General features: G+C 42.9%; 2 protein-coding genes across 8 annotated transcripts in view; one reads left to right on the top strand and one right to left on the bottom strand.

The window, feature by feature from the left end:
• The window catches only part of caska (calcium/calmodulin-dependent serine protein kinase a), a 130,414-nt gene that overhangs the window by 27,556 nt on the left and 80,143 nt on the right, over positions 1 to 22,715 (bottom strand). For all 7 annotated transcript variants that reach the window (XM_040147605.1, XM_040147608.1, XM_040147607.1 and 4 more), the window contains exons 6-12: positions 18,427 to 18,529; positions 16,181 to 16,356; positions 15,403 to 15,525; positions 13,081 to 13,164; positions 12,834 to 12,933; positions 12,070 to 12,191; positions 3,811 to 3,888 (exon numbers count right to left, since the gene is read on the bottom strand). In XM_040147605.1, the coding sequence (XP_040003539.1) occupies positions 3,811 to 3,888; positions 12,070 to 12,191; positions 12,834 to 12,933; positions 13,081 to 13,164; positions 15,403 to 15,525; positions 16,181 to 16,356; positions 18,427 to 18,529 (786 nt within the window). The remainder of the gene's footprint in view (positions 1 to 3,810; positions 3,889 to 12,069; positions 12,192 to 12,833; positions 12,934 to 13,080; positions 13,165 to 15,402; positions 15,526 to 16,180; positions 16,357 to 18,426; positions 18,530 to 22,715) is intronic.
• gpr34b (G protein-coupled receptor 34b) lies at positions 20,060 to 22,708 on the top strand. The gene is made up of 3 exons (XM_040147613.1): positions 20,060 to 20,383; positions 20,897 to 21,500; positions 21,614 to 22,708. Exons 2-3 carry the CDS (start codon positions 20,920 to 20,922, stop codon positions 22,194 to 22,196), a joined length of 1,164 nt encoding a protein of 387 aa, XP_040003547.1. The 5' UTR covers positions 20,060 to 20,383; positions 20,897 to 20,919; the 3' UTR covers positions 22,197 to 22,708.

Here is a 22,715-nt window from a genome sequence, read left to right as displayed (position 1 = left end):
GGGCTGTGAATTAGGAGGGGTTGTGAGATTAGTATCTACAGGCAAGACGAAAACATCGCTCCCAAGAAAGATGAGTTGGAACACGAACGCGTTCAGCTGATAGGTGTGGAGGTAAAAAGTGTATTAGTGCAGTCAGAAAAAAAGGCTTTGTTGAGGTCTGAAGCATCTTATCGCTGCTCTGTTAGACCAGAAACCCACAAGAGTCCATTAGAAACTGCAGTCTGATTAGTTCAAAGCATTTTGGTGTCAGCCAGATTGAATCAGTAGAGACAGAGGGGTTAGTCCCTGAAGGCGCAACCAAGATTGAATGATGAGGTCATTTGAGGTGAAACCTTTACTGAAGTGTTACTGGCAAGCATTTGTCAAGCACCTCAGGATTAGACTTGTTTGAAGTTTACTCGGACTAAAAACAAGAAAATCGGAGTTCCCCTGCACGGCTGTACAACACAGTGATGGGTGACGGTCAAACGCAAGAGAGGCAGCCGACACTTTTTCAGCCGAGCTTTTCATTTTCGATTCTAGGGCTACAAATACTTGCACCTGAAAGGTTTCTATCAGGGGCCAAGTTAGGAGAAACTGGAGGGGCGTATCAGTCGTAACTGTTTTGGTCCAGAGTAATTCACGAAGCATTTCAGTGATAAAAGTAGCTCTTAAGTCTGACAGAAGTTGGAAGCAGTCTAGAGGCCTCCTGAGTTCCTGAGACCTACACACAGTCAGCAACGTGCAGCAGGTGAAGTTTCTATTCTGGAAAAACCGAACGACAATGAACTTTGGATTCACTCTGCGCGTCAACAAATCGAAACAGTCTAATACCACCAGACATGGTAGTTTGCACAGCTCTACGCTGCTCGGACAACGCCCTGACGAGCTCAGCCTCAGCTGTCAGTCAGAATTATTCAACAAACAGGAAAAGACTTCGTCAGACCCCAATTTGTTCGACAGTTCATTAGGAGAACAGTAAAACCAACTGATGGTATTTATTTTATTTACTTTGGTTCATGTATGAAATCTGTGATGCAGTTCATAAAATATCGGAGATGTTTGAATGAAGTCTGTCTGTCTACCGCCTTTTCTCTCATCTCAGGGGTTTTCTCAGTTCCTTACTAAAAGTTGCTCTCGGCAGCTCTTCAGAGGAAGCTAGAGTTTTAATGCCATTCAGGAGGACTCCTAGCGCTAAGAGAAGATTGTGAATACAGCTCTTTACCTCCCAAACTCTCAGCAGCAAAAAACCACCTTATTTTAGATTTTCACTTTAATCCTGTGGGGGATTTAAAATAACAAAGGATGATTTACACCAGTTCCTCGTTGGTATAGACTTAATGTAAACACAGTTAAGCTACAAAGTCGTTTGATGCAAGTGATGCTTTGGCACAGCTATTGTTCTGCCATCATGATCCAAGTGGGTCTGTGGGTCATGTGTGCCTGGATTGTTCGGTCACAAAATTACGGAGCATTAATCTGAAGTGCTGGGGAGCACTTCTTGCCAAGGTAGCAACTAATGAACTAATTTTTCGGCAGAGTGGACACAGTTTTCCACCATTCGCAGGCAAAACGTTTTAATCCTATCAAAACCTATCAAGAAACGTCCCGTGAAACATTTCACTTTGCATATTCCTACATCTCCCCGAATTTGTGCTCAGTGACCTGAGCTCTTCTAAATCCTGGGGCAGATATGATTATTTTTCTGACAAAATGATTTTTTCCCTGTGTTTGAAAAAAGGGCCAAATATGCTTCATTCCATGAATTTTAGGCCAACTTTCCACTCTGTGATGCTTGGAAAATACAGCCAGGCCCTGGTCTGGTTATGAGCCGAGTTCAGTGTGTTGAAGTGTCTGTACGGATTCGTTCTCTGCAACTAATAAAAAACACAGAAGATCTGCACCCATGGGACTTAAATGCTGTTTCACTCCCTCACACCCAGGCAGACAGTGCTGCATCTGTTGTGGCTCCATCTACGACTCTTTATCCATCCTGACTGTTTTAAGTAGGAAAATGTGAACCAGACTCTTTTAGTAGACTCGAACTTGTTGGACACAGAGAACGGCAGAGCCATGTTAATTAGCCAGGTCGCTTTGACATGAACCAAAGCCACATAAAACAGAGCTCGGCTCCCTTGAATGGCTTTCCCTGTCGTAACAGCGCTGGGATTTAAGACGCCAGCCCTCACCCACTCCCTCACTGTTCAGACTTTTTAATTGCCCCCTCAGCAGAGCACGCAACTTAAACATGACAGCATTTTGTGCAGCCACACTTCCAGTGCACACCCCTGATCCATGTTTCCCCTCACACACTCTTTTCGTTCACACTGCCTGTTAAGCACTAGTTCCAGTCTGCATCCTGCTGGAGTGACCCAAACTAACAACGTGTATGTGAATTCATCATAGCCAGGGGTCAGACCCCAGAGACCATAATGCAACTCTCTGTAAGAAAGAAATACCACACTAATAGCCCACAAATGCACTGTTGGGGTGTGTGTGTGTGTGTGTCCGCTACATCCTGCAGCATCTCTAATGAGGAGGGTCAGACACAGCGGCCTGAGATCTTTATTAAAACGGCTCAGTGTAAACAGGCCAGTGTGCTGTGGTACAGCTGCTCTGACAATGGGCCTGAGTCACAGGGAGTCCCGAAAAAATACACCTCGATAGGTCTCTGACGTTTTAGGGGAAGCTAAGAGAGGTCACGATAACTGGATATAAATAGCTGAACCATTATTAACTGGTTAGGTTTACAGTGTTAGTGTGTGGGCTTCCTGCAGGGGCCCTGGTTTCACTCCAAAGACCTTTTGCCATAAAGTCATGTGTAAGAAAATGGCCACACATGGGAGCAAGACCTCAAACTGAAAGAAATTTTAAAAAATAAATAAAAGACTACAAATGAAGCATCTGTGTGTAGTCATTTTGCATTTGTCTTTCGGTGACTTGACTTTCCAAGAAATGTTTAATGTCACTTCAAACAGAGGCTCTGGCCCAGCAGCCCCCTTGACCCCCTGACCCCTTGGGCCACTAGGTCTGATCCCAGTAGGCCTGTTCAGAAATCCTTCCATGCTTTTGCTTAAAGGATCTGAATACTTCTTACACCACTGCATTCAGCTTCAATCCTATCGGACCTTGGACCCTCTGCAAGCCAGAATGCAAAAACTTCACACTCTCCAGCCTTCAGACAAAACTGATTTCACCAGCCGCTCTCATCAACTTTAAAATTGGAAAGTTACTTATCAAATTGGACCCTAGGGTTTTAAAACTCAAATGGCGAAAACGACCCTGCTCTCAGGAACTGAGAGAACTCTAGTCATGATATGTGACTGGTGTGAGATCGGGATTTGTTACCGCTCTTTAATCACACAGATCCTTAAATGCAAATATCAGGCCAAAGATTCCACTGCCCCACTTTTGTTGAAGATTCTGATGGTAATAATTTTAATTCCTCCCCGGACACGACTCGAAGACCTGCGGTTATGCTCGGACCCCCACGCCGAGAATGGCTTCCTCAAATCAACAGAGCAGGTGAGCAGAGTGATCCACGGCAGCGATGAGTTACGGCTTTAGTGAGCGAGAGGCCAGAGGGAATTAAAACAGCCCGAGCACCGACAGAGGTGTGAGGTTAAAGCGTTTAAGAGAAAAGCCAGAAACTAGTGAATCTGTCATCTTTGAATTCAATCCCTTGATGTCACGTCACATGAAGAGGAACAGGACAAACATGAAGCTGAAATGTGCTTATGTCAATACAGATGTGTGAGATTTTTGTATGTATGCAAAGTGAAGGTTGGCGGGGTTGGTGTGTTCGTTTGTGCGTGTGGTGTGTTTATTCACCTCTTTGGCTCTCTGCACAGCATCGCTCGGGGGGTTTCTGATCTGCGGGGACGACTTGGTGTTGATCTTATCGTACAGCTGAAACAAAAGTCAAAATTCAGTCTGACGTGAAACTGTGAGCAGAGCAACACAAATGAGCTTCCATGCATGATCAATAACGTCTCCTAAACGCTTGGCTGAGTTTGACAGATGATATATAAAACTCTTCTCCCCTGCACTTAAGTTACGCTAGCACGTTGTTTTTTGCAGGAATAAGGCTTAATTTAAGCCGCTACATAACGTAGGGACAGGTGTCGTTTGAAAATGTAAAAAAAAAGAAAAAAGAAAAAAACAAAACAACTTTATTTTGAGAAATAAACGCTACTTCCTTTTTCCATTTAACAAGAGAGAAAAAAAGTTCTCAAATTTTAAATGTTCCTGTGAAAATCTGCCATAAAAGAACTTGACCTAAAACAAGAAGATCAGTTTACTTTAGTTTATTCAACAAGATTATAATGTTTATGAAAGATAACGTTCAACAACACAAAGACGCCCATTTTATTTTTTTGTGTGAGGCTAAAAAGTAGATGCTAATAGATTTACAAATCTAGTCAGAATAGAGAGTAAAACCAACTGCTCACCCAGCGAACAAAGGTAAAACTTATAGAAAAATGAATGTTTCATTCTTAGCGTCTGCTGCCCAACAAACCTAAATCTGCAAAGTTACAGGTGTTTCTTTGTGAGAGTAAGATTAATTTGAAAATGTCGTCTTGTCTTTTGTGTAATTGTTCTATTGAATTTCACCCCTTTCACCGGGGGGATTTGCTAATAAAATGCTAATAATACATTTTTTTTAAATTAATTTATTTGCTTTAATTTACAGCGGTAGTGAGGTAAGGCAAACAAATACAGAGCGCGAAACGCAGCCCTGTAAACTTTAGACAACCTGTAGAAGTGTGTTGAAAATATTGTGTTAAAATCTGACGAGAAATCACCTTTGGCAGTGTAAATAGTTTGTTTTCATACTCAAAGGAGTACGAAAGGAGCAGCTCGACTGCATCTTCTTTAACTTCTCTCACTAGAAAATTAGAGGAAACTGTCCTGTAAACTGTATTGACCCCAACCCTCCAGGTGTGTGGAAACATAATCCGGTTGGAAGATCTGAGAGATTGAGATTGAGAGATTTATTTACCTGAAAAAGTCAAGTTGAAATTGGCTGCCCTCAGCTCTCTCACTCTATTTGACTTGGTCTGATTTAAAGCGTCAGTGCCACTTTTTTCTGTTTTTTTCTTTTCCCTTAACATTTAACTGTTAACAAAAAGGAACTGTTTTCTCATCTCTGACCGAAGGACGACAGACACAAGAGCTCTGTTTCTAAAAATCCCAGCTGACTAATAAACTGCACTGACTAGAGCGGCTTGCATAAGCCCAGTCAGAGACGAGTGTGGGTGTATTTAAGAGATTGTTCGTAGATAAAATGGCCCTGAAACACAGTCTAAACAAAGGCAGCAGCTGTACGCTCAAATCAAAGCAGAGGCTGGATTTTTTAAACAAAAGACGCAGACGGTCTAAAACGACCATTATCATATTCAAAGAAACAGCCGTGTGATGTTTGATGTGCAACCTGCATTTTCTATTCAACCTGCTGCACAGTACACAAGCAGGGAGTCTTAATGCGCATAATGCACGCACACACACAGAAACTCTCAGAGACAGACACAGAGAGTCACAGACAAACAGAGCTTCTGTACCAGACAGTTCAATGCAACACTCTCACACTGACGGCGGCGGCAGCAGCAGCAGCACTGGACATGTGATGTCCGACATCATCACAGGGTATATGACGGATTAAAGAAAAAAAAAAAAAACAGCACAAACAACATTAACCTCAAAAATGTTGTACGTCGGAGTGCGACCGCACAACACTGCTGCTCTTCGGGGATTCAACTGCTTCAAACACACTAGGCCCTACAACAGGTGGTGAGACCACATCGCAAACATTCACACTCAGGTTTTTCATGTCCAGGAAACCCCCCCAAATCGTACTATACTTACTTTCTATATTTACTTTCTCATACACACTCTCTGTTTCACAGTGACACACTGCTTGATGACCCTGTACCTGCTGGAAACGCTGTGCCCTTTCTACATGTAAGAAAAGGGTTTTTGGAAAGGGAGCGTTTTTACAGTGTTGCACACTTGACCACATCTGAAGACTGACGTGTTTATAGCTGTCCAGACGGCTACACTTGGAGGTGAAGCAAGAAGTCTGCTGCTGTCGAGGTGGGTGAGACGCAACGAATCGCACCAGTGGGAAAACGGCACAAACCTCCGAAAAGATTCTCCTGGAAACATTTGTGGTTTTCCTGCTCGGCTGCATGCACAGAGAAGGAAGTTACTGAGTGAAGAAGGGAAAAAGTGAGCTTGGGAGAGGAGTTTAGATTCTGCTCATTTTCTCACCGTTGTAGAGGTAGGGGGTGGTGGTGGCTCTGCAGCGGCCCCAAACTTTAGAAGGGGCGTTTCAGACACTGTTCTGACAAGCGCCTAGTTTGAAGCGTAGTCATGCATTTAGTGTCCTCATATATGATCTTCTGTTATTACGAGACCGAAGTCCTGCACTCAGGTCACATGATGAAGTCCGTGAGGTGCGGCAGGAAGCTTTGGGATCAGCCACAGTAAGCGATTTTGCATTTCATTAGAGAACATCTACAGTGTGTACACACACACACACTTTCAACGTGCTTTGTTGTACACAAATCAGTGCGTGTGAAATCAGGCCGGATTTTAGGACCTGTCTGACAATATCTGGAGAATCACGCAGCCATTTCCTGGCCTGCAGATCCCACTGACACGGGTGTCACTTTATTTGGCTGATTAACCTGAGGGAATTAAAAAAAAAAACAAAAAAAAACCGGAAGTGACAGATGCCTCCCGAAAATATTTGGTGCAGCAGCAAAAAAAAGCAATCACTTGTAAATGGCTACAGGCCAATCCACCCACACAAGCTCGAAATCATCAAAGAGATTCATGAGATGGAAAGAACGACTTCCCCACTAAGATTAAGAGAAGACTTAAACATTGCAAGATGGACATAATGGATGATAAACTTGGCTGTGGCTGGTAGTTTGCCACCCTCACCCTCACCACTAAATATCTCATTTAGCTTCTTGTTGCTGTAGGCTCTTGCTGTCCGTAACGTACTGGACGTCGCGGTGCCTGGCGATGATGTTGCCGCTGATGTCTGCGCTAACGTTTTTGACATAAAAGACACTTTCTAATAAAATCTGTGTGTCAGTTTTGTTAATGTTGTTTTTAGGAGAAGTAGGAATGAAATAACCGGTGTGGTTTCCAATACAGCTGTGATGCAGTGGAAAAAACTGCTTAAAATCATCAGCTAATGCAACGAGCGAGCGGTAAAACACATCTGGTATGCATTTTTTCTGGAAGGGGATCCATTTGTTTAGTTCTCTAAGAGCCGATCCAGACCGACAAGGAGACACGGCTCTGACCCGCAAACTGGACTGACGGGGTCCAGGACACGGTGGGAGGGAAGAAAAATAAAAGAGACCGTGGGCGTGTATGCGTGGATGAAAATGTGTGCGTGTTTCTGTTAATACAAAAGCTAATGGGGAGTGCAGAGGAGGAGCAAGACGCCGTGGTTTGGTGGCCTGTGCATCTCTCCTCTCTGTGAAAATCTGACACTGCCAAAAGGACAACACACACCAAACACACGTTTCAAGGGAGCATCAGCGCCCCCCCCCCTTCCTGAACAAGCTCTCTGAGAAAGACTAACACAGCACACTCCTCAGGAAGTCTGCAGAAGACTACTGGAACGAACCGGAGGGCCCCGAGGGCTGATGTTATCTGCTGCCAACGGGGCCCTGCTGAAAGTGAAACAAACTTGGACTTTATTGAACAGAGATTCTGCAGCCAACATCTGAACAAAATGCATGTTTAATATATAATTATTTACAGCTCATTCCACACCAACTAACGTTCATGTCATGGACTTTCTAGAAGAACATCATGTGAAAACTTCTATTAAATTCATGCAAAATCCTGTAGCTCTGCTGCAAATACTTTTTTTGGTCACAAAGTCCTGAAGTTGGACCCTCGGAGCTAAACTTCGTAATTTCTGTGATTCTCTGTATTTGTATTCTCGGCCTCACCAACCACTTATCTTTCACTGGATTGGGTTGAAATTTGTACTTAACCTCCAAGAAACCCGCAGGATAATTTGCAACATTTATTCATGTAAACAGTTGTTGCTGAATGTTTTACCGTCAAATTAATCAAAGATAAATCATTTTTTTACCCAGACGAAAAATCTTTAATCTTCAAAAATTAATATCGCCACTAGTTTTCACTTTTCTTGCAACCAAGTTTATTTGGTCTTGCATAAAAAACTGAGTGCCACAGATTTTCCTAAACACAGCTTTGGAGCTGAAAAGGTATTTTTGACTGTATATTTTAAGGATTATTTTAATTTCCTTGAAACTTCTTTACGGGAAAGTGGTAACATTCACTGCAGATATATAAAAAGATGTAAGGATGCTATATTACTCCTTTGGTTTTATTTCATCGGTAGATATTTCTACTACATTGACCTCGAGGTTTTCTGTCTCTGTGTGAAACCTGCTGAGCCTGTTTTTCATCGGGCTCAGGAAATTTGAAATTTACAGCTCGTAAAGCAGGGCTCCATGATCTCACTTGCAATTCGAACCGCTTAATGATGAAATTAAACACGATTGCACTCTTTTCTGCACTTCTGGCTATGTTGCAATCCATTTTGCAATAATCCGCCCAAACCTTTTGCACGTTTTCTAAATATACAGAAGTTTTCCTTTGTGAAATAAGAGAAGCGTTTTGAGATGGAACTAAGATTAATATATTAATCTTTTTACGGAACAAGATCATTTCATCTAGTATGCAACAAACCCTTATAAGCCCTAAATTTCAAATTTCCTGAGCCCAATGACAAACAGGATACAGAAAACCTTGAGGTCAACATAGTAGAAATATCTACCTATGATATAAAACCACTGAATTTCATATTACAGCCAGTGAAATGTACGAAAAATGAGCTATTTCCAAAGAATTATGGAATGATGATGGAGTAATATAACATCTTTAAATTTTTTATACATCTGCAGTGAAGAACTTTCAAGGACATTAAAATATAACTTCGCCTACAGTGTTTGTTTAAATGGCAACGCCCGAGCATGACTATTTTACAGCTCTGCGGTTGCGTCTGTACGTGCCTCTTATTCTAAGATGAGAAAACTGTATGATATCTTAAGTCCCCATTAGTGACAGGTAAATTCAGACATCATTTCCTCGAGGGCAACTTATTACCCTGCCTCCGTTAAGTAGGAAAGCCTACGGAGCTCTGAAACTATAACTTGAGGGAAAAAATACAAACCCACTTGACTAAAGCGCCTCGTTATACGTGTCAAACGTCAAAAACACACACGGGGGACGCTGGGCCGACTTCAAATTAGCTTGAGGCATCTCTTGACAAAACGCTCTTCTTGCAAACACATCAGGTAGAAAAACAGGATGAAAACGCACTCACCCAGGAGACAGTAAGCGATTTGTAAGAGAAAAGCAGTCAACAGAGCGCAAATGAGACACAAGTTATCAAAGGCGGACGGCCCCATCCGTTCAGTGCCTACAGGATTTTTGGTTTCCTCTGTGTGTTTGAGCAGCGTCGAGGCCACTTACAGACACACAGATAGCGATGGAGGCTGTGCTTGTTTTGAGTGGCACGGAGGCCCGACAATAGCAGCCATTATTCCTTCACGGTCTGAGGCCGGTCTGCGCTCTTGTGTCGTTTTCTGACCCCCCCCCCCCCCCGAGAGCAGAGCAGGGGTGTGAAACTGAGGCTGAAAGGGAGACATCTGCAGCCCCAGGCACCCACTGACACTGCTGCACACACACACACACTCTTGGCAGATCCACGAGTCTTCTGCAGCCCACTTTAACCTCTTCAGCCTCCAGGGACTCGGAGAGCACGACACACACACACACACACACACACACACACACACACACACACACACACCTCTCTTTAGCAATACCTTTTCTTCAGTTAACTCTTACGCAACGCCTGGTAGCTCCCTCAAGTGTTTTAATTTCAGCCTTTTAAGATTAATTTGATTCTTGGCAGCTGGCTTGATCACTGAACTGACTCAAACCCCCGTATTTGCAAGCACCTGCAGTATCTTATCGATGGTGAGACGAGGTCATGTTTGTAAGATCACGCGTTTGAATCACAGAGCCAGACCTGAAGAGAAGGGTGGGGAAAGCGAACCGATCGATTGTGATCATTTAACCCGTATAACTGTGCATGCTCAGGAGGACCCTGAATCTCTACTCGTCCCACGAGCCAGATGCACAGAACTCTGCGATGTTCACGACTAAGGATACATCTACATTAAGCCGTCTAAATTTTTTGGCTCAAGAGACGTGACTCGAGGACATTTATCAGCCCTCGCACAGCTCCCTCTGGAGACACTAAAAGCTTTACACTGCTGTTTTCACATATGCAGTCGTAATCCCCCAACACCTGGAAACAGGGTTCTTATCTACGCTCTTATCAGGGCCTCGGCAGAGGACGACGCATCCTGGTGCACTTTAGTGTCCGGAAGAGAGGTGATATGTCTGATTTAACAACTGCAAAGCACAGCCAGCTGCAGCTCTGTTATGAACTGGGAAGCTGCTGTTTGAACTCTGTATGAAATCCATGAAGATGGATTTCGCTGGAATGCAAATGTTTACGACGTAGCCTTCTTAAAAGCAGCATTTTATCTGTATTAAACAGCACATCCTTTTTTTTGGATACTGTATATTTACGTCAGTGCCACAAAATATTTAAAAAAAAGAAAAAGAGTCAAATCCCCTGTAATGTTGTAGTGAATAAAACTGACAAGAGAAAACCTTGTTCTTGCCTGGAGGATCGCAATTCCTGAAATTTAAAAACACTTTGAGTCCAGCGAGCACTCCACTCATTTCTAAAAGTAAGAAAAGGCTATAACCGTCTGACATGTAGTCTTCATTAGCAACATCACATCTATAATAACATGCAAAGGCCGCGGACAGAGAGGGCAGACTCCAAACTAAGTGTAAATATTTGTATGAAAGTTGTCATGTTGAACATACAGTATATGAATTGCTGTTTTCTCGTAATCATTGTTATAATCATCTGATTTTCTAAAATGCATTATACTACTCAGCTGCGGGATAATAAAATTCCTCTGCCCTGCCAACAGATTTTCTGTTTAACACCAACAGAAAGACACAAAACGCAGAAAGACAGAACTTTTTTCCCATCCAATGTGGCCCCGGGATATTCTTAGTTTGAGATCCCGGGCACCAGGCTGCAGGCTGAAAAACCCACCTTTTCAGACCACGACACACTTTTAGTCTTTTGTTTACAAGGGATACACTCGCAGTTGTGGACGATATCTAGCTCTTGCTCCTACCTGATCTGATCGCACCTATTGTAAGTTGCTTTGGACGAAAGCATCTGATTAGTGAATAAATGGATGTAATGTGATGTAAAGTGTAGAAGGATTTGAGTCAAGTGGAATATAGATTGAAGGGACGCAGTGATAAATCTTTATCCTGTCAGCCAGTAAGATTACTGCTCTCAAACCCGTGAACAGCTGTGCCTAAAGTGCGTCGAACGGGTTTGAACACGCAGAATTTTTCATATAGCAAGCCTGTTTATGACCCGTGTTGGGTGCAACGCCGTGACCGAAAATGCTGCACGATGACAGACACACGGCAAATGTTTCGTGCCCATTCGGGCTCTGTCGTAGGCTACTATCAAATTAGTACAATGCATGTGAATAAGAAAAAACATTACATTTTGCTGCCTTCCTTTAGTTTATTGTACTGAAGAGATTAATAAGACTGTATTTAGTGAGGTGATACCGGTTGTGTGAACAGTGTGAGTGAGTCCCAGAATGTCATAAATTAACCCTTAAAATAGAGAGTTGTGACGCAGCAGTAACTACTGTTCTCGTTTTTATTTTTTTTAAAAACAAAAAAAACTGCAGCTCCTGTTACTGGCTTCCTGTTGCCAGGGGATTAAACTTGGTGAAGGTTTTCTGAAGCTTTTATGAACTGAAACATGTGACGAGCAAATCTTTATACGGTTTATCAATAAAGTAGAGTAGAAAGTAGAAAAATCCTTGTAATGAAATAAAAATGGACGGCTCATAAGGATGGATATATTCCACTGTGCTTAGCTGTGCTGTTGTTTGTGTCACTCACATCGAGCAGTGTGTGTAGATGCTGGTCCTGGAAAACGCTGTGGAGGAAATCTAGATCCTTTTCACTGCAGTCCGTCAAAGCATGGATCTCCTCTAAACTGTCCAACACCTGAGACACAGCTCCTGTCACACACACACATCACAACAACAGTCCATCTGAATATCGTTCCTGTGAGCATGCACATGTCCTTAATGTAAAGGCTGAAACAAGTCGAGCTACTAAAAACCTTAAGACGACAGCTACGAATAGTTTAGATTAAATAAGGGGCATCAAAACACACACACACACACACACACACACACACACACACACACACACACACACACACACACACACACACACACACACAGGACCAACAGATACCTACGTTCTGCTGCTAGTAGTCCTAGCAGGTGGGAAGCATTAATAGAAACAGACAAACAAATAAACAGACTGACATTGTGCAAATGAATTAATATCAATGTTAGAAGCAGTTAGAAGCAACAAGTACATCTTTTCATTGATAGTAGAAATAGTGTTGGTCAATGTAATGGGCAGAACACAAGGCTGTACTTCTTGTTTGTAGAGTAAATGTAGTCAGCAGATCCGTTGTCAGCTAGAGTTCTGTTGTCTAGGCTTAAAACCGGATTGTGCTTGGCATGACACAGACAGAAACTGAATTTAAAAAAAAACGACCACAGAGCAAACCGGAGGAAGGAAGACTGGGGGGTGAAAGATGAAAGGGTAACAAATGCAAGTCTGCAAGCAGAGGGCTGTGTGTGTACCTGAGGAGGTGGGGTCGTTGGAGAAGTCGTGGAGTTCCTCGGGAGGGTCTCCATAGAAGGAGTTGAACTTGTGACTGGACACGGCGGCCAGCACAGCCCCCTGAAACACGACAGCAGCAGAGGCATCGACATCTGTGGCTGTGAACGTTTATCTCGTGATCGGACACACACAGAGGCTGCCATGACAACAAGCCTCGACTGTTACAAAATGCGATACTGCGTGCCAGTTATGTGTGTCCATGCAAACCTTAAGCTTCCTCCTGGCGTTGAACTTTCTCAGCTGTTCCACAGTCTCTGGCAGGTGGATTTTGTAGGCGTAACGGTCCCGCTCCTTAGAAATCCATCACAGAAAAGAAAACTGCTTACACAAGCAAAGGCTTAAAGGGGCATTCCACCAATTTTACACGTGAGGCACAGCTTACTGCAGAGCCCGTGAAGAAAGTTGTTCAGCGTCTTCTGAGGCCTTGGAGGGAGCTTAGTCAAGTCTAACGACGGCTTAAGAGAGCAGCTGTGGGTCTTTTTATGCTGCTGCTTCTCACTGATTACTGGAGTTTCCTGTCTTCATCAATAAACTCTAACAAAACTAAATAGAAAGCCACAAACTCTACAGCTACATTTCTTAAAGTGAGCATCTCACTATTAGCAAATAATGGCTGCTATACAGGAGTGTAATTTGAACAAGCTGCACTATATCTGTTAAATGTTTGGAATTTAATTACGTTTTACGACAGACTTTCGTTTGATACGTTGTGAATGCGACATAACTGAGTCATTTCAGCTTGAGACGACACGGTTAAAACAGAAACCCTGCATTATGAACCGGTGACGTCATGTTTGAAAGATATGGCTGTTTACCGCTGAGGGAAGGACAAATGAGAGACGCTATTGAGTTGGTATTAAAACGCCACCTGTAGGGGGCATCTGGTGGCCTGCTGGTCTGGGCCCATGGCACATAACTGCAACGTCCACAGTTTAATTCCTGGCCGGGGGACCTTTGTTGCCAGTCATACCCCCCACCCTCTCTCTCTCTCTCTCTGACCTTGTTTCCTTCCTCCAGTTTTTATTTATTTATTTATTTACTTACTACTTTCAAGACCTGTAAACAGATTTGATGTGAAAAATTGATGGATTGCCCCTCTAATAACAGAGAGAATCCACTCTGTTGTGAGGTAATACTGGATTACCAACTACAGCTGGGAGTTTGGGCTGAAAAAACAACAACATTAGCATTATTCTGATCCGGATCATACATCACATTCAGCCGAACCGCTGTTTGGTAGACTGGTTCAAACAAAAATTCTACAACTAAACATTATTAGGGCTGCAATTATTGTTATCAATCATTAATTTGCCAATCCTTTTCTAGCTTGATCAATTAGTTGTTTGGTCTATAAAATGTCAGAAAACACCTGATCAGCACTCCAAGCCCCCATAATATTCAGCTTGCAATTGTCTAAGAGAGAGAGAAACAGAAAATTCTTACACTGGAGGAGAAGGAACAAGCACAGTTTTGACTGTAACGATCAACTGATTGTCAAAGTGGTTTCAGATGAATTTTCTGTCTATCAACTGATCGATTAACTGACTAATCGTTTCAGCTCTAAACCTTCTTTAGACCTTTAGCTCATCGAAACACTAATTGTAATCACTTTCTGGCTATTTAGCTGCACAGTGCTGCCTCATATTGTTTCTGTGTTGTTGTTTTCGGTGTGTCAGAAAGCTACTTTGGGAGATGTGCCACGTGGCTTATGTTGCAATAGGCACTCACCACAAATACTGCAGATAAGTGACAGTTCTGGTTGTAAACAGAGTGCTGTGGCCAATGTGACTACATCATAATTGTGCTGTTGAGTAACTATATTTAAGAAAAAAAGAGGAATTAAGTGTGTGCTCCCTGGTGTTGCATTCAAAATGTTGTCACATATAATCAAAGGCAAGAAATGACACTAAAAAGCCGAAGAGCCTAATAATGCTGCTTCAACTGGACCTGGCAGACAGAAGTTGATTTGTCAAAGTTTTCAGTCGCAGCAAAGACAAAAATTCCTTGGCAGACCCCCCCCCCCAACGAAAAACTGCAAGTCTCTCAGCTGAATTGTCAAGAAATCACTTTTAAGTACCCCCTTTATCACTGTCCACAGAAGAAGACACAATAAAAACTCTGCTGACAACCCATGACAAGCAGTAACGCCACTGTGCCGGCGCTCACTGTCGTTGTTCTCCTGTGTGAGGAGCTGATCATTACGTGATGGCTTCAGGCTACGTGGTTTTACTATTCTGCTCTTGTCTCCAAAACAGGCTAAAACTTTCCCCTAAAGTCAAAACTTAAGATGCAGGTCTTAGAGAGTACGCATGTTTACCATTTTTCCGAGGCAGGAAAATGCATGTTTGGATTTTTGAGTGGATCTTGAACCCTACTCGGTTTTGTTTCAGTTGCTGGTAACGAAGCTGTAATCAGTTCCCGTGATGACAACTCTTGATGGTGCATAAAAACGCCAAACAGGGTCAAAAACTGTATTCAACTGTTGAATGAGACTGGGCACGGAAAGTGCTAATGAATGCCCTGCAGCACCTTGAGCCAGGGGTGGTTAAGAGCCTCGTAGACGGTGATCCTCTCGGCAGGGTCCAGCATCAGCATGCGCCTCACCAGATCCTTAGCGCTCTCTGAGATGTGGCTCCACTGGCGCGGGTTCATCTTCACACACAAATAAATAAATAAATAAATTACACAGACTTTACAGGAAAGCACCACAAGTGCATTTACTCAAGTGCTGTACTCAGGTACAAATCTGAGGAACTTGCACTTTACTTGAAAAGATCCATCTTATGGTACTTTTTATGGTACTTTTACTTTTACATCACATTTATCGGACACGTAGTCGGATTTCTTTACAAATTAAAGACTTTGGGATACAGAAGTTTGGGTGGTGACCGTATGGGTCGCATTTCTTTCACCTTCCAAATCAGTTTGACTAACATGGGGGTTTTTTGTTAAAACTAGCAAGACTGTCTGAATGCTCACATCTCTTGTCCGTGCAGACTTTTTAGTCGTGTCGCTACATTCCCAGGTCCTCGCAGTTGACTTGATGAGTACCATCTAGGAATGAAGGCCAAAACTATGACACTAACCCCCCCTCTGTAATAAACTCGTATAATCCTGTAATCCCTCATCTTAATGGAAGACTAGTTGAAATTCTAAATTGAGCTGCAAAACATTACTGAAATAACGTGAATCCAGCTGAAGGGTGGGTTGTTTCTTTTAAGGTGGGGACTCTTGTCTTGGATGGATGTATGAAAGACGCATTTTTTGCAGTCAAAGACGGCGGAGGTTCTTTGAATAATCTCCTGACCTTGTATTTGCCCTTGCAAATGGCTTCAAACAGACGCTCCTTGGTGCCGTAGAAAGGCAGACACCCTGAGAGGAGGATGAAGAGGATGACTCCACAGCCCCACACGTCCACGGGCTTACCGTAGGGCTCTCTCTTCACCACCTCAGGGGCCATGAAGTGAGGAGTGCCTACACGACCTGTAGGGAATGGACAGACAATGCACTTACATAAAGCCACACACATAATGAGACTTTTTTATTCTTTCATAATTTATATTTTTACACTCTGAACTAGAAAAAGGAAGTGTTGACAGATCATGCTTCCTAATTTGAAACCCGCAACAGTACGTGCATTTCCATTCCTAGCAAGTGCTCCCCTGCAAACAAAGTGTGCTTTATGAGGGCCTAGCTATTTGTTTCATACTATGACTACATATAGTTTGAAAGAGGAAATAAAATTTACTGTGGTACTGTGTACAGGTTTATTTCCTACTTGTTGATAAAAGCGGAAGAACTAGTCACTTTTACATGGTATTTTCTGGCTTTTATTGTGCAAAGTGAACTGGACTACTGCTTCCATCTTTTACAAGGCTCAGAACTCCAGTTTTGCTCTTTTACTGCACGTTTTACCGTTCTCGACAGGTGGTACTCTCTTGAACTTGCAGGATCTGTCGACATTAAAGTCATACTGAAATTAAAGGGATTTTTTGCCGAGAAATCAGTATATACACCGATGTCTATTTTTTCGGTATATTTTGTTGTTTGTTTGACTTGTCTACTTATTTGGGAGCCGTTGCTTAGTCCTCAAATCTGTTGTTTGAGTCCACCATATGTTACTGTGTGTCATTATTCGAGTTCTGAGGGTACGGGACTACCTGTTACTGTGAGTTTTGAAAGTTTTGTCCTTTACCACATTACCACAGCTGGACCCAGGAAAGAGAACCAGCTGACTCTAGCTGGACCTCCATTTCTAAAACGTGGGGGCAAACCCATCACTGACTAAGAGGGTGTTGAAATAACATGAACGAAAAGTAACGTCTGGTGGAAATCAGTGCTAACATCGGTAAATTAGGCTAGCCATTTTACCAAAGTGGGATGCAGCACGATGGGTCATCCAAAATGTGAAATGTTGTAAAGCCACAGACGCCTTAAATCACTACTGCTCTACAGGACAAAGCTTGTACCAGTGACGTCACACTGACCTTCTAGGGGAGGTGTGGTGATTTTAACATTACCTGTGCTGGTCAGTGATTTTAATCCCATTCGGAGCGTAAGTGGGTTATTTTTCACCCCCACCCCAGTTATAATTACAGCTGCAATTACCTACTGTTTTTCTACGAACTTGTTGGTCCTCCTGTAGTTTAAATCCTGTCCACAGAGAAATCCTTGCATTTCAAAGTTGATCTCTGACTTTTTTCTGCGTGAAGAGCTGCTTTGTCCCTTTTTTCTTTTTAAATCAGCCAAGTGTGAAATTTGACTTTTGTGTGAAAATGGAGCAAATCGAAAATGTTGGGAACCCATCTGACAACAGAGAAAATTAAAGCCATCAGGAGAGCAAGACCCCGCGAAAGCTCATCAAATGTCCTGTGGTGGCAGCTACAGGCCGATATTTGATTACATTTTGGCAAATTTGCACCGTCAAAATTATGCCAAATTAGCTATTAGCAGTTCGTGTTTGCAGTGTACAGACAACTATCGCTGGATTACTTTAATCCCGAAGAAAACTTAAAAACCTGGTTGGGCAAATTCTGAAGTGTCTATTTTCTATGATTTCTAAACAGATTAGCCTTAGTGTGTTCAGATTTCAGTTATTGAGTTACTGAGTTATGACTCAGAGGAAGAGTATGATTTTTTGAGTCAAATTCACCTCAGCCATTATCTGTAATTCCCCCATCAACTCTCTGGCTTTTGGCTTTCTGCTGTGTCTTTGTCCTGCTTAATGTCCATGTCTATTACCTATCCTGTAATTTTCCAGTGGTTAAAATGGCGTCTGGCACAATGAGTTAAATCACAGAGAAGCAGAGTGAATATTTCATTCCCCACCTCCCCCCGTAGTGCTGAATGGGGCTTCAGACATTTTTTCCCCCCACAAATATGCCCACAAACTTTTTTTTAAATCTCCATCTGAAAAATGAGCACAATAGCTTTAGTATGAACATAGTTCATATTTCATTACGCAATTGGCGAGGAGAGTTCAAATTTCAGTGCGTCTTTAATGACGTGATGGTAGGATGGGAGTGTAAGTGTGTACGTTGGTGTTTAGTGTACCTCCTGCCACCAGTCCCGACTCCCCGAGTTGGATGGCTACTCCAAACCCCCCCAACTTCACTGGAGCCGAGTTCTCTTTGGACGCCAGCAGCACACAGTGAGGCTGAGAACGAGAGGAGAGAACAGAAGAGAGATTCGTGAGTCCATGGTTGTCTTTTGCTAATTAGAGAGAGACACCCTCTTATAAATAACAAAAATCACATGTGCCAGACACACCCAAACCATCACCCACAGCGACCACACGCAAATAACTGACAGTGTAGGAGGATCATTAGAGAAGAGCAACACATGTGCGCACCAAACTTGTTAGTTTTGACAGCAATTTTAGCTACATTTTGGACCTTAGATAATGTCAGTTTGTTTTAGGTACAATTTAGTAATTTCGTTCAATTTAGTAATTTCTTTCTTGCTTTCTATCTAAGATGTCTCCCTCTTGACATCTATTGAAACTAGAAAGAAAACAGAAAGTACATCAACTGCTTCGGGAGAAAATGATAAAAATGCAAATTAAATCAAGTCACTTGTGGGGAGGGGGTGAAACTGTTCCAACCTCACATTATCCTAAAGGACAGATCAAGTAAGTCAGCCATGACTACTCTGGTTTGCCCGAAGATGAAAAGCTTTTTATATAATTCCACATCCGCTCCTCATCTTTGGAATCCCACTTCGCTCACCTCATGTACAACACATGTACATTACAGGTAGTTTCCCTTGCGCCATAACGTGGAAACGTGGGGTTACATGCGCACCTGTATGCGTCCGTGTGCATGAACGTATGTAACAGTTTACAAAAACAATTTCACCACAAGGTTCTGGCTGTTGTGGGATTTTCATTGTATGAAATGCCATGAAAATGTAGATGTTCAAATTTTAATTTTTGCTGAGCACGTGACGGAACTCCTGTCCACGTTGGCCTAAATCTGCCGGACAATCTCAAGTTATATAAAGTTTCGACATGTTATAGTGTGGCGGTATTATCTCAGCAACACTATTTGCAAATATGTGTGGAGGGTTGTCAAAGTGTATCTCAGTCTGTATCCGTGTACTTGGAAATGTGATTACAAATCTCTAGCTTTTGTAGGGCACATACAACACTGACTGTTATTAACTCCTCTGCTCTGACCCAAGATTTCATAATGCGATGGCATGATTAACATTCAAGAGAAGGTATATCATTCCCTTGACCCTTTACCTGCCAATTTAGCTTGAGGAGGTTGACAGCAGCTAATGTCTCTTGGGTGGCAATTTAAACCTGGCCTTGCTTTACTCTGAGGGCACTGCTTTACTTATTGTGAGGGTACACTGTGGTATTTTGGGAGCCTTTTTCTTTCACGGTTGGCTACACTCAGCAGATACCTTCATATTATAATCAGTGCCCAAAGTGGAAAGCATATTGTGTATATTACAAGTGGAGCATGCTGTGTGATCCCACTGCTTGCCCTCATGTGTGTAATCAGATGGTCTGCACTGAGCCCTGCCCTGTCTTTTCTCTCTATCTCAGCCTGAGTTCTGAAAAGTGGCTGAGAGGAAAGAGAGGGCTGACCACAGATTGAAGTTTTCTCTGTACAACATCACCGCATTCTGCACTTCAGCATTTCTCTGTCTACTTTCGACAGCACAGCTGGGGAGGGCTCACTTCTCATAATCGCAGAGATCATGGACAGAGAGGGAGCAGGAGGAAAAAGCGGACTCTATGCAGTACTATTTTCATTCGGATTTAAATTGCTTGGTCACAAACTTGAATGCACAATGGCAAAAGGAGAGGCTCTTTCAGGACAGCAACATTTTGAATAGTCTTTCCTGCACGTTCTAGTCGAAGGAATCTACTTGAGTGAGTCACAGGAAAAGAAAGGGACTGCAAAAGCCACAAGTGAGCCACTATTCAGCACATTTTCGTCCACATAGATACGTGCACAAGGAAAACAAGTGAAAGTTTTTTATGGACTTCAATGACAGGGTGAGTACTTTGGCAAGTTCATATTTAAATCATTATCTTTTAGTTTTTTTTACACTGGTTGCAAGATGAGGGTTGTGTGCGTTGAGCAAAGCAAGCTTGATTCCTTTTACCACTATCTCAGTTACTAATCTTTTGATACGAACTTCTGAGAATGTGCTTACTTTTCAGCTGGTCTGGTGCATTACAATACTAAAAAAAGAATGGAAAACATGAGTTCTGTGCTTCTGTAAACTCATAGGAAGTTGCCATGTGTTACCTTAGAAAGAGTTATCAGTTCTGCACTTTCTAGGGCTTTCGAGTTTCTCTTGGTATGGTGGAGAGCTGGTGTAATATGTGATTATTGAGGGCATGATTAAAGCTGATTTAGCACTAATCCATACAGCTGGACCTCGGCCATCACACAAACCTGCACTAAGTTAGTGCAAAACTTTCCCATGTGAAGCAAAAAACTCCCAAAGCACGAGTAGCTACTCCAAAATGACTCACCTGTTTATTTTCCCCTCCTATTTGCAGGGCTGAGGATCACAAAAACCACTATGACAACCTTCTCCACTACACTTGCCACAATCACCTTCGAGCCTCCAACCAGCTCCCTTTTTCTCATTACCACAAAGATCAGCAAGATGAACTTGACCACGACAATTGACCCCCAGTGTGTGGATCATGGCGCACTGCAAATCCCATTGGCGGTGCTCTATTCTATAATCTTCATCCTGGGTCTAGTCGGGAACTTGGTCGCTCTGTGGGTTTTCTTCTGTGTTCACTCTAAGAAGAACTCTGTGCGGGTGTTTCTAATAAACGTAGCTTTTGCAGACTTGCTGCTGGTGGCGTGTCTACCATTCAGGATACTCTATCACAGCAGAGGTAACGTCTGGAATCTGGATCCCACCTTGTGTAAAGTAGTAGGCAACCTCTTCTACATGAACATGTATATCAGTGTCACGCTGCTAGGGCTGATCAGCGTGGATCGTTACCTGAAAATCTACCGTCGCGCAGGGATGCAGCACAGACTGTGGTCCACGAAGTGGAGCAGTGCCCTCTGCGCAGTGGTCTGGATCGCGTCCTTTGCCCTGACTTCAGTGCTTCTGATGTCAAAGAGTGACTCACACTTGAAAAGGTTGGTGACACCTTTGATCAAACTTTCTTGTTTATTTATTGAGTCTTACTATTTTTGCAAGAAAATCCCAGCATGTGTGATATGAGCATCTTGAATATGTTTGGTGTTTCCAGGTGTTTCCACTACAAGGAGCTCCATAATGCAAAGTGGAAAGCCTACATCAACATCTTTGTGCTGGTAGTCTTCTGGCTTGTATTCATCTCTCTAGTGGTGTCTTATGGAAAGATCGCCCACAGGCTTCTGAGAACTTCCCAAGAGAAACCAGACCTGCCCAATGCGGCCCACTACACTCGAACTGCCAAGAAGTCCTTCTTCATTCTTTTTCTCTTCACCGTTTGTTTCGTCCCCTATCACATGGTTAGGGTGTTCTACATAAAAACTCAGATCACAGACACTTCGTGTTACTGGAAGGGTATGGCTGACAAAGCTAATGAGGTAGCTTTGCTATTGTCTGCCCTCAACAGCTGCCTGGACCCTGTTATGTATTTCCTGTTATCCTCTTCGGTGAGGAAGGAGGTGCTGCGCTTGGTGAGCAACATATTTTCTGTGCGAGACGTTGCTGGAGTCAGTGGGAGCAGCTCCACTGCTGAGCTGGATGGCAGGAATGGGAGAACTGACAGAGGACAGGCAAACGTCTGCTTAATCAGCAATTTGAAGGAGACGACAGCTGCTGTATCCACCGGGGCTAGGCTGTAAAGGTCCTCTGAAACAGCGAGCCTAAACGTGACAGCAACCATGCTGCCGAACCAGGGGGCAGCAGCAGCAGTGCTCCTTAACTTGTACATCCATTCAGTGCTGTCACCCAAGTTGATGATGCCAGAAATTTTCCACCTTGCCATAGGGGTAGAAACCACATCAAAGACAAACAATTCAGGAACTATAGTTGAATTTTATGGAAGTACCCTGAATTAGGTACCTCTCTGTCAGCCGTGAACAAATGTACCAGTCATAAAACAAATGTTCTGGTTAAATCATCTTGTCTGTGCAAGTGAACAATGTGTACGAGATTAGTTGGCCACACTTGTTTAGCAATTGTGTCCTTTTGCTAAAACCTGCAATGTTAATTGTGTCATACTGCATACTGGCTAATGTTAATTGTCTCTACACAACCCAAAACATAAATAGAATTTTTTAATGGAGGTTCCATTAAATTTATTACTTTTAACAACTTGAAAAACTTGGCAGGAAATTTTACAGTTGAAATATAAACTTGTC

Source organism: Xiphias gladius, chromosome 16 (genome assembly GCF_016859285.1).
Source record: "Xiphias gladius isolate SHS-SW01 ecotype Sanya breed wild chromosome 16, ASM1685928v1, whole genome shotgun sequence".
Taxonomy (NCBI): domain Eukaryota; kingdom Metazoa; phylum Chordata; class Actinopteri; order Istiophoriformes; family Xiphiidae; genus Xiphias; species Xiphias gladius.
The sequence above is the reverse complement of the archived record's forward strand: the minus strand, read 5'-3'. Positions and strand labels throughout refer to the sequence as shown.